At 40.5% G+C, this 12,033-nt stretch overlaps 1 protein-coding gene across 1 annotated transcript in view; it reads left to right on the forward strand.

Moving 5' to 3' along the window:
- The first annotated feature begins 582 nt into the window (after positions 1 to 582).
- Positions 583 to 12,033, forward strand: part of gask1a (golgi associated kinase 1A) — a 74,962-nt gene continuing 63,511 nt past the window's right edge. Inside the window, exon 1 of the mRNA XM_005742960.1 lies at positions 583 to 907. Coding sequence (XP_005743017.1) covers positions 880 to 907 — 28 coding nt within the window. The 5' untranslated portion in view covers positions 583 to 879. The remainder of the gene's footprint in view (positions 908 to 12,033) is intronic.

Genomic DNA, 12,033 nt, shown 5'->3' on the forward strand with positions numbered 1-12,033 from the left:
TATATATATATATCCTATCACCTATCAAAGGTGCTACTATAAGAGAGGCAGGGTACACCTTGAACAGTACCAGGAACATTAATTTGTGGCTCTGGTACTCTCTGCTACACAGGGATAGCAGTCTTGCTTTGTAATACAGACTTTAGATCTCACGAGCTGGCGTTGCGTTATTGGCACACAAAGAGGATCACCAGCATGTAAGACTGTTCATAATTTTCATGTCTAGAGATTAAAATATTAATAATTTTAAAGAAAAACTATAGAAATGGTAAATGGAGTGGTATTTATATAGCGTTTTTTACTCTTTTACTCAACCCTATTGAGCCATAGCCGTTATCATGCTTACTTTGTTTTGTAACAGTCAAGTTCTTGGTCACAGTTCTTGTTGCAGTTACAGGGGATTGTAGTCTGTCTTCTTCCTTTCTTGTTCCTATATCTGCCTTAAGCTGTCTGCCGGTTCGGAGACGCGTTGTTATGTTTTCAGGGAGGAATCATCTCAAATTTCACACTGACTGAGCAGGCAGCCCCTCCTTAAACAGCACGGCTTTTACTTTGAAAAGTCATTTCCCAGACGCTCGCGTAGCAGCTGCGCGTTCCCCTGGGAGAGAGAACGGCGCTCGCGACACCCCGTAGACTCATTTTTTTGAACTTTGCAGATACAAAATTAAGGACCTGGTTATGTAACTTCTGGAAAATGACATATTGGAAGCAAACACAGTTTTTAGTTAGCAAAGCAAGCAGTTTTCAGACTAGAAATTTCGTTGTCCGACTGGCCCGTGGCCGTTGCAACTTCAGGACCACCGGCTGTCTCATGCTTGTGTGGAGATTCAGCAACCTCCAGTCAAAGGGGATGTCTGTGTGATAAATGAGATAAGGGTAATGCGCTCGACCAGCGACACGCACCATGGTGAGAGTCTTCTTTTGTCTTCCTGCAGTTTTCCCTTCAGCCTTGCAGTCTGAGACAAGACGGAACACTTTGAAAGTTTTCAGCCAAGTGCTGAGTAGGCAGATCCACGAGTCTGTTTCAGAGAGTGCATAGTACAGTCGACCACATATTTCATAGTAAAATGAGTTTATAACTAGTAGTGGAAAAAATATAGTTGTAGGTCCTAAATGTGGACTGTTTGTACATTGCAGAGCACCAGTCTCCATTGTAAAATGGAATCTTAGTGAGCAGAGCTCCCCACTCTATAAATAATAAGTATAAATAATAAGGACACTGCCATGTAAAAGTAGTGTAATGGAAGTGTGCATATTTAAAGACCACATACACAACAGACAGCTAAGCAGGTCCTCATGCATGTGTGTGATTACTGCTGTCGGCTGCTCCCTTCCTTTCTCAGCCCCAGTTGTTGTAATTCTGCCTTAAACACACTCTGCTGTGTGTTGGTTTCAGCTGCAGATGTTTTTTCTTTCATTTAATTGCCAGTTTATATTTTGTGCATGGTCTTGGTTCAGTGTGAAACCATCTAAAACTGCAGTTTTGCGCTGATAAAAAGAAATTTGGAAATGAGTACACACCAGCATATAGATAAATTATATGCACAACTGAAATTGTTACACTGTGGTGTTTTAACTGAAATGCATCTGCGTTTTATTTTTTTTTTAAAAAGAGAAAACAAGGACATTGTTGGGTGACTCTTCAAGAGTGCTCTTTCTTCTGCTTTCTTTTGTGGTCTGTCTCTTCTGCTGTTTTTCTCTCAGCACAAGCTGTTTTAAATTTCTGGGTGACTAATGGAGGAAACCTGGTGCAGATGGTGCTGTTGGCCTTGCACACGTGCATGTCTCATTGACCGTAAGTCATGACCACTGAGAAGTGCAGTCTCTTTGAATGCTCTTAACAAGGCAGCAATATTTGTGCAGCTACTTAGATAATTAGAGAGAATTCATGTATACAAATTAACTACTGAGGTAATAAACTGTGACTTTGCGTGACAGCTTACTTCTCGAACATAAAGTTTACAAAGTCATTAGCTCCTTATTGATCTTGTCCCCACATTGGGGTTAATTTATCATCACTTACTACTGATGTGCTACTTTTTGGATGGATTCTGCCTTTGTGACGCAGTAGGTTTTCAATAAATTAAGAGAAGACTTCTCAGAACAGCTGGAAGCAACAACCTACCTTTAATCTTTTGTCAAAATGTGTGTTGTAGTCATTAGAAGTGAGCCTAGTTTTTACAAACTTTCACATTTCTTTAATCTCAAGTTGTATTTTATAAAATTGTATTCTGTAAAAGATACTGTAGAGCAAAGCAAAAGACAGGGAATTCGCCATACATAAAAATGTATTTTAAAAATAAAAATAAACTTGTGGTGAGGAAATGTTTTTCATTTGATATTTATTACTAAACATGTGAACAGATTTTACCTAACAGTAAAATGAATGCTACACATGTGCCATATACACATAAAAAAAAAAATATGGGCAAAATTGTCAGGTATATTAAAATAGGTTTTAACAGAATAAAACACTTGTTTTCACTTCACGGTAAACTTTTAAAAGTATATTTATGTGAAAAAAAATGAATATATATAAAATACAATACTATACCCTTAAAAGTAAATACTGCCCAGAGAGTGAGCTGCCTTAATGGTGGTTTGTGCTTCTTGTACTTATATTAGTTTGGTATGTTTGTTTTTGCCGTATCTCACAGCGGGTAAGAATCCTTAGATTCTTAGATCCAGCTCCTGTGTCAGTTTGGCCCACCTCTGGTAAAATTTTGATGGAAATCTATCAATGAGTTTTTGATTAAGCTTCTTAACAGACAGATAATCCAACCATATAACTGCCATTAATCTCTCCTGTAAGTTACAGTCACAGCAAATGTAACCTTTGAAAGGAAAAAAGATGCACACAGCCTGAAACTCTCTGAGACGAGATATACAGGACCAGAAAACACAGTGTAACCTGATATATTTTGATACAAAATTTGAAAAGAGCTTGGTTGGCATTTACATACTTGTTTTTCTATCATCTGATTGGCAGTCATCCTTCTTTCAAGGAGTCCCTATAGTTTCACATTTCAAATTGGTTCCATGTGCAGAGCAGGCGCCTGGGTTTAAATTGCCACATGGAAACCACAAACCTCTTCTCTTCTCTTCTCTTCTCTTCTCTTCTCTTCTCTTCTCTTCTCTTCTCCCTGCACTGCATGCTGGGAGTGTGAGTGAATGGGTGTGTGAAGGTGTTTGGTGAGTGCGTGGAGCTGCTGAGTGAGTTTGGGACATTTGGACTGTTTTTTTCCAGAAAACTTTGGGCTTTATGGGTGGTTAACAGGTAAGGCACGTTTATTTCATTGTGTTGTGTGAAGTGAAGAATTTTAGTTAATTGGCCAGTTTTACCTTGAGTCATGGCGTCCCTCCCTAGGGTTCGCCTCCCCTGTCTGTTAGACATGGGGCCAGGGTGGTGGCACCCCAACAGTACACCGTGGAGCAGGTTTTGCTAGCTGTTGGTGAACAGGTGGGCCATGAGAACATAACTTATGGCTCTTGGATGAACAAGGCTGTTGTTGCTTTTCTCCGTGAGGAGCGCTTGGTTCACCTGTTAGTTGAAAGGGGGATAATTTTGGATGATTTGTTTGTGGCTGTTTCGCCACTGTTTGTGCCATCTATGCAGGTCACCGTTTCCGGTGTCCCGCCATTCATCCCAAATGAACTGCTTGAAAAGGAACTGACCCGCTTTGGAAAGTTTGCTAGCGGGTTCAGGGTTGTTCGCCTTGGCTGCAAAGATGCCAGACTGCAGCACGTTCAGTCTCTACGAAGGCAGGCCTTCATGTATCTAAATGATCCTTCACAGACACTGGAAGTGTCGTTTAAAGTGAGATATGAAAACAGCTTATATACTGTTTATGCAAGTGCACGTAGCATGAAGTGCTTTGAGTGTGGTGATGTTGGCCATAAATGCTCTTCCTGGTGCCACTGGAAACAAAGGAAAACTGACTTTTGCAATTTGGCTCAATGGTGGGAGGTGGGGAAAACGCAGATTAAGCTTTTTTGTCAACAATACACGTCACATGCAACGGCCACTGTTAAAGACTGCTTTGAGGACTTAGAACGAGAGCTCAAGATGCTAGAGGATAAGATTATAAGTGGGACAGATGATACAAATAGTACCTGGGACAGTAGGAGGAAGGCTTTAGGCAAGTTTCTCCACTAAAGAGCAAAAGGTGCTCTTATAAGAACTCGGATTTCTACTATTAAAGAAATAGATACCCCAACCAGATTTTTCTTCAAGCTGGAGAAAAGGATTCGTGAGTCACACCAAATGATGCACTTAAGGCTTCCAAATGGGAAGGTAACATCTGACCCAGCAGAAATGAGGAAGCTTGCATTTACTTTTATGCCAGCCTCTTTAGTGCTGAAATGTGTGACCCTGACTGTGTGACGAAGATGCTGGAGGCGCTGCCACGGCTGGATGTGGCTGAATCGGCTGTGTTGGAGTCTGCTATCTCTTTTGATGAGATGTCTTCAGCGGTTCAACAACTCAACTGTGGTCGGTCATCAGGAGTTGATGGTCTTCCTGCGGCATTTTATCAGAAATTCTGGTTGCTGCTAGGAGAGGACATACATGAGGTTTTAACATACTGTATGGCCACTGGGATCTTGCCAGCAAGTTGCACAAGGGCAGTTTTGACTTTACTGCCAAAGAAAGGGGACCTGGGCCTGCTTAAAAATTGGAGACCAGTTTCTTTGCTTTGTACGGACTATAAGATTATTGCAAAATGTCTTTCCAATAGGTTGAAGACCTGTATCGACATGATTACTTCGCAGCTGCATCACAGCGTTCCGTCTTCAGACAGCATAGCAGTATCTTTATCGAAAGCAATAACCACTCTGGTTCAAGACTGCATCTATGCTGCTTCACTGAATAAAGGACCTTGCATATGACAAGCACCTGTTTCTTATTGACGTAACTGGCATAGACCTTTCGCAGACCTCTGTTTTTTACCAGTCTGTTTTGACTGCTTGGAAGACTGTTTTTAAAGTACAGAGAGACTGTTCTCAATTTTATGGTGATGTTGGTGAAGAGCCTCTTCTTTTTTTTTTTACAATCCCCTGATGCCAAGTAGGATGATCAGCACTACTAGTGTGCAGAGGTTCCTCGTAAATGCTGGTCTAACTAAGCTGGCGGGCCTCAGGATGGCAGGGCAGTGGAAAACGGCTGCCAAGCTGGCTCAGGAGACTGGAATCAGATCTCTGCGCTTTCTGGACAAGCTGGTGGAAGAAGTCATGGGTGGTCTTCCTGGACTTGTAAGGGCTGCGTTGGGGACTCTGCAGGTGGTCAACCAAGTTCAGCTGACTTTCTGTCGTTGCCTGTTTGTGCCGCAGTTGGGGAGCAGGATGAGGAGGGAGGCTCTCTACTTTCCTTTCGAACACCTGTTCTGGGTGACCTGTCAAAGATTTCACAGAAGGCTATATATGAGGTGGCTGTAAAGGTGCTGAACAGATTGTTGGCTGGTGTTCTGGAGTCGAGGTGGTCAGGTGTGTGTTGGCTCTGGGGTCATCTCCAAGGGGCAGCTGGAGGTCCATGTACAAACCTCCCATAGAGAAACACAGTCCAGATCTCCAGTGGAGAATAGTGCATGGAGCCATGGCTGCGAACAGGCATGTGGCACATATGGATCCACGAACAGGGAACCACTGTCTTTTCTAACTGAGGAAACACTGCAGCACCTGTGGCTTGGCTGTCCCAGGCTAGCTGGCCTTTTTTCATTGCTGCGGCAGTGGCTTGCTGGCCTTAGGAGTGTTTTAGAGGAGGGTCTCTTTATCCTGGGTCCAAGGTACTCTGCACTGCAGCGTAGGAAGGTTTGCTTGATTATTTTTTAATAGGTCAGGCTAAGATGAGTATATGGCTCACAAGGAGGAACAAAATGAAGGGAACAGGATCTGTTAATTTAGGAATTATGTTTAAAGGGTTAGTAGGTGCACGTTTGAAAGTAGAGTTTGTTTATTACAAGATGGTGTCCAACATTGAAGAGTTTGTCTCTATTTGGGGTATTAATGGAGTTTTGTGTAAAATAACCGATGATAATTTAGTTCTGAATTTTTGAAAAAAACAGAATGGAGTGTCTTCTGTTTTTGTTTTCATTTTTGTGTTTATTGTATTTGGGTGGGGTTGATGGTTGTTCATATGTTGATTTGGCATTCATTTTCAGTTATGGTTGTAAGTTGAAGAATTGATATAACTGATAATATAATAAAGGTGTGTTAAAGGTCAAAGGTCTCTTTTCTTCTCTTCTCTTCTCTTCTCTTCTCTTCTCTTCTCTTCTCTTCTCGTAATGTAAATTATATAACTAGGTTTTTGCAGCAGATTGGATTCAGTGAAGGTGACAGACCTACCTAAATACAGACAGAACAATAACGCAGCCCTCTGCAGTGTTCTCAGCTGTGTGTTACTCCATGTCTGCATCTGTGTGAGAGACAGAAAGAAAAGCAGGTAGACACGCCTTTGCTGATTGCAGTGTATCAGTGGAGTGCATCCCTACTAAATATACTGTAACAGAAGTGTGGTTAAAGCACCAGTTATAATTTTGTCATGCACGCTACAACCATTTCAAAGTTAGACAGCACTGTAACTCAGAGATTTACACTTGCACCAAATTACCCATTACTATTCTACAATTACTGTACTGTCACTGGACCTGGAACTTAATTTTATGGAGAACCATATTCCTAAATGGCTGCTACACCAAACACACATATACACTGATAAGGCATAACACCCTGACCAATGACAGGTGAAGTAAATAATGATTATCTCTTCGTTGGGGCACCTGTTAGTGGGTGGGATATATTAGGGAGGAAGTGAACATTTTGACATCAAAGTTGATGTATTAGAAACTGGAGAAATGGGCAAGCAAGGGCCAAATTGTGATGATCTTCAACACTGCAGCTCTCGTGGAGAGTTTGTGGAGAGAGGTCAGTGGTCCATAGAAGGAACAGTGGTTACCTCATTGGAGGCCAAGGATCATTGATGCACAGCGGGAGTGAAGGCGGGTCCATGTATTCTGATCCAGTACACAAGCCACTGTAGCTCAAATTGCCAAAAACGTTTTAGCTTTACCTAACAGTAAACATACCGGAATTAATTTTAGTAAATAAAGTAATTAGCAGTGTAATGACAAACTCAGGATTCAGACCATAATTAATGATTCTCCATGTGGGAGTATACTGACCCTAATTACAAACATGAACTACCCTCACACTTGCTCACATTTATTATTCACATTGGTTTCTCTGTTGGAGTATATATGACCCAGAAAATCTCAGTGTATGTCCTCTGTAAATGTGCAAATGGCTAGAGGGCAACCAAACAAAAGGTTAATGAGGAGACTTGGATTCTTCTCTTGCACTAAGCATCCTCCTACTGTGTTGCATGTCAGGTGGAACAAACAGATGGAACAATGGAGTTGCATAGCACTGCCAGCACTTCCTGCCATTTCTGTGCAGATACACTGTTTGTGATGAAAGGAGAGGGACATGAGAATATTTTTCCACTTCCAGCAGCTGGATATACTAGCATGGGAGCAGCAAATAATAGTTAACCTTGTTTGCCTACAGTGATGAATAATTTAGCCTAGCATAATTAGTGAGTATTGGATCAGTGGATGGACATCAGTTAATCAAATGCTGTTTAAAAAGTTTATTTCTTCTATACTTTACACTTTATAGTTCTAACTCTTTTGAGCTCCTTTAAGGTGCTAATAAGTACTGTTAGTATTAGACAACTGAATGATAGTAAGATGTCTAGAAAGTGCACATACATAAAAATTTAAAAAAATTCCCCGCTCGCCCCTGCGGGCATCTATCCCTCAAGCTTGGGTCCTCTACAAGAGGCCTGGGAGCTTGAGGGTCCTGTGCAGTAACTTGGCTGTTCCTAGGACTGCGCTCTTCTGGACATAGATCTCTGATGTTGTTCCCGGGACCTCCTAGAGCCATTCGCCTAGCTTGGGAGTCACTGCACCTAGTGTTCCAATTACCACTGGGACCACTGGGACCTTCACCCAGTTACTGTTCATTGGAACTCTCTGTTTGAGGTCTAAAGAGATGTCATTAGAAGTGAGGGAAGCCATTGTTGGACTGAAAAAACTAAATAAGATATAAATAAATAATAAGAGGGACAGGAAAACCATTGTAAATCAACAATAGTGCACATTTTTAAAAAGCAGAAATGCACTGGCCAGCCGTTTGGTATGAAAAACACATCAGACAGCTCATAGTGCAAAAGCAACTCTAGAGTTTCTCAAACTGGGATATTATTCAATGGCTAAATCACTCAAGTGATCTCAATCCACTACAGCATGCTTTTAGTTACTGATGACAAAAGTAAAGGGAGAGACATACAATCTGCAAATGAAGGTGGCTGCAGCAAAAACCAAGGAGAGCATTCCAAGGGAGGAAACGGCATGTGGTCATATCCATGGTTTCTAGACTTCAGGCAGCACACTGACTGCAAACAAGTTTCCTGCAAATCTTTATATTTTAAATTATGTTAGTTTGTTAGAGCCTCTGAAAATGTGTCTCTGTAAAAACTGTAATTCCTAAATAGTCACAGTTAATACAGTACTTTGAATTAAAGATGAAAGTCTACACTTCAGTGACATCTTGATTGTTTTATTTATATATACCCACTGTAATGGTGCACAGAGACAAAATTAGAAAAAATTGTGCCAATGTTCAAACAATTATGGACTTGACTGTATCTCTCCTCCACACTCCACCATGCCCTCTCCAGTGTTTCACCAACAAACACACACTTACATTGAGTTTTAAAACTGAAAAAGCAGACAGAAATATCACCTTCAGTTTTTTCATTGCAGTGGTGATGGATCAGTGTAGCAGTGTAGAGTAGAGATGGACCGATCCGATATTACGTATCGGTATCGGTCCGATACTGACCTAAATTACTGGATCGGATATCGGAGAAAAATAAAAAATTTAATCCGATCCATTAAATATCATAAAAGCACCTCACAAAACTTGCAACACGCCGTAACTCACCTCAGAACGTTAGCACGTCGGAGCAGTATGCATCACGTGATAGAGCGGCTGTGGCATGCGGGACCTGTCGGTGGTCTGGATAGTATGCGGAGCTTCGCTAGCAACCCGGCATTTCATCTCCGACAAAGTTATCCCGAGAGAAGTAAAGCAAGTGTGTAAGTCCATCTCTGAATGTTTGTAAAGCATTCCTGCGTTAAGCTTAACGAGCGACTGCCTCTACTTCAATCATGAAACTGCTTAATGATCAGCTGATCGGCTTTTCTGTCGCCAGTCCGTCTCTGTTGTTTGTTTTTGGCCCACTTTGCACCAGAAAGAGGAAACCAGCGGCTGAACAACAGCAGCACGTTTAAGCTTGATCAGCTATTGTTAGAATGTATTTAATATTACTTTCTACACCAGGATCTTTTTGTACAGCTGACGCTGGTAACTGTGCAGGGGCGGATCTAGCAAAGTTTAGCCAGGGGGCCCGATAGGGCATTAACAGGGAAAAGGGGGCACAAAGACATACTTTTCTTTCTTATTCTCATTTAAAATGTCTCGCTTTTAATTATTTAATATTTATCTGACTCTTACACCCAAAGTTTTAATCTGATGTAAAATGTATAGAAGTCCATTACTGCATATAGTAACTGTTAAGTCTAATATACCCTAGTAAGCTATAGTACTTTTTCCTTTGGGAAGGTACCATCTGTGCAGTCTGCAATTTTGTTGAAGAAAGATGTTGAATCTATTTAATATTTCTTGAAAAAGAATTGATTGCTGTGCATTTTTTTTCACACTGCATCAAATTAAGGTTGATTACGTCGATTAAGCATCATGAGGTGGAGCGTGAGGGGTGGTTCCCTATTTTTTATTTATTTATTTTTGTTGTTGCTGGGAGTTGGAACCCTATTAGTTAGGTTGCTTAATATTTACGCTAAGTACTCTTTAAAATACCAGAATAGGGAGGATGGTGTAGGTTTAAGTTTATTAGATTGATCAGTATTGCTGAACTATGAAATATTTTTTTTTGCATACAGGTATAACAGAATAGCTTTAGTGTAGTTGTTGTTTTAAACTTGAGTATGAACTTATACAAAATGCAGCAAGATATTTAAAAAACAGTTTTGTTGATTAAAAAACACTATATCGGATTCATATCGGTATCGGCAGATATCCAAATTTATGATATCGGTATCGGTATCGGACATAAAAAAGTGGTATCGTGCCATCTCTAGTGTAGAGGGCAGGAGTGCAAGCTTTAACTTTGTGTTTTGGGCACTGGTGTGTGCCCACACATCTGTGTTGCAAGTGCTGGTTATAAACCGGGATGCCTACATGAAACTAAGCCAGTAGGATTAAATCCAACATAAATTTAATCTTAATCATAATAATAATAATTTATTAAGTGATTATTAATTAGTAAAGAAGCTAAAACCAGTGACACTGCCCTGGATCAGCACAACCCACGAATTAAAGATGTTACTACTACTGTGCAAAAAGAAAAATATCTGTGGTGCTGGTAGTGCTTTTATGCTAATTGATGCTAATTATCGGTGAGCTGTGGTTCTGTTCAGAGTTTGGAAATCGTAATTTGTGGTAACTAAACAGTTCCTCTAGACAGGATTATCAGGTGCTCAGAATTAATAATGTCAGATCTTTAACACTGACTTACTTTAAAGTACAATTATATTTCAAGTTACTAATTATACCAGTGCTTTGTTTTTACACTGACACAAAGAAATCTTATCTTTAGTAATATGTTCCACGTCTGCAGAAACTTTACCCAACATTAGTGTCTTGGAATCTGGTCATCATAGCAGAGGCCTGCCCATCGCTGCTGTTCTCTCTGTCTCATAGTTAGTATTGCATTTTTAATTTCTCTTTGCTATTTGGGCTGATTGGGACATGATGAATGTAAAAACAAAGAATTACCAGATTTTTTATTTATTTATTTTTTTACCTGATTTTTGTTTCCACATATGAGGACATTCGCTTTAAATTTCGATAGAACAGTGGCAGGATAATGTCCTCATAAGTGGATGTCAGGCACTTGTAGAGCACAATTTAGTATTTTGGTCTAGACAACCCAAAATGTGATGTCCACACATGTGGACGCCAGGTCCTAGAAGGTTAAAGCAGCATTATAACCCTGCATCAGTTGAATGCAACATTAAATTGGCCCTCACCCTGTCTGTCAAGCAGCCTTTCTGATAGAAAACCCTAATTATGGCTGTAGACTAGTTTGACTTATTTGCACCATGTTGAAGAAAGTGAGCAGCAGTGATGATGATGTAATCTCATGCAGTCTTACTAACTCTTGCATTTGTGTGCTTGCATTGATGATATGAGTTTCTGCAGTACAGCAGCGTAATGAAACTGGACAGGAAACAGAAGAAAGTGCAGTGAAAGAGACTTCAGAGGCGCCTTGCCTCCCACTCAATCTGTCGCGAGTACAACTCCAAGAGGGACGCTGTCCACACAGCCATCTGCTCCTCGTGTTTGTGTGGAGGTGGCTGGTGTATCGCTCAAAACTCATAATGATATGCATTGCGACTTGTTGGGTAAACCAAGTAGTGGGTGGTGAAAGGGAAAGACAGGCTGATGTAAGGAGATGGTAGAGAGTGGGGTGTTAGGAAGTAGTGACAGATGAAAAGCTGTAATAGTTGTAGAAATCAATAGAGTTTATAACCTCTGTTTATGGTGGATGTGTTATATTAGGCCAGTGCTAATAACCATTTGGTCTATGATACCTGATGGATTTGCATCAGCTGTGCTTCTGTCTCATCACAGAACAAGGAGAGAGAATGCCACTCATTTTCTTTCTTGCTCTAATTTTCTAGTTTATTGTAAAAATGAAACACTTGGCTGGGATGTCTAACCATTAAAACGGACACCTGCGAGGGTCTTTGTTAAATATCTTTAAAGTCTTTAAAGACTTAAAGATTAACATGAAGAAATTAACAGAAATTGCAAATAACAGAAAGAGATACAACGGAGAAAATATCTATATGTAGTAGGGCTGAACGATTATGGAAAATAATCTAATTGCGA

Source organism: Pundamilia nyererei, unplaced genomic scaffold (assembly GCF_000239375.1).
Source record: "Pundamilia nyererei isolate P.nyererei 1_Seehausen unplaced genomic scaffold, PunNye1.0 scaffold00125, whole genome shotgun sequence".
Taxonomy (NCBI): Eukaryota; Metazoa; Chordata; class Actinopteri; order Cichliformes; family Cichlidae; genus Pundamilia; species Pundamilia nyererei.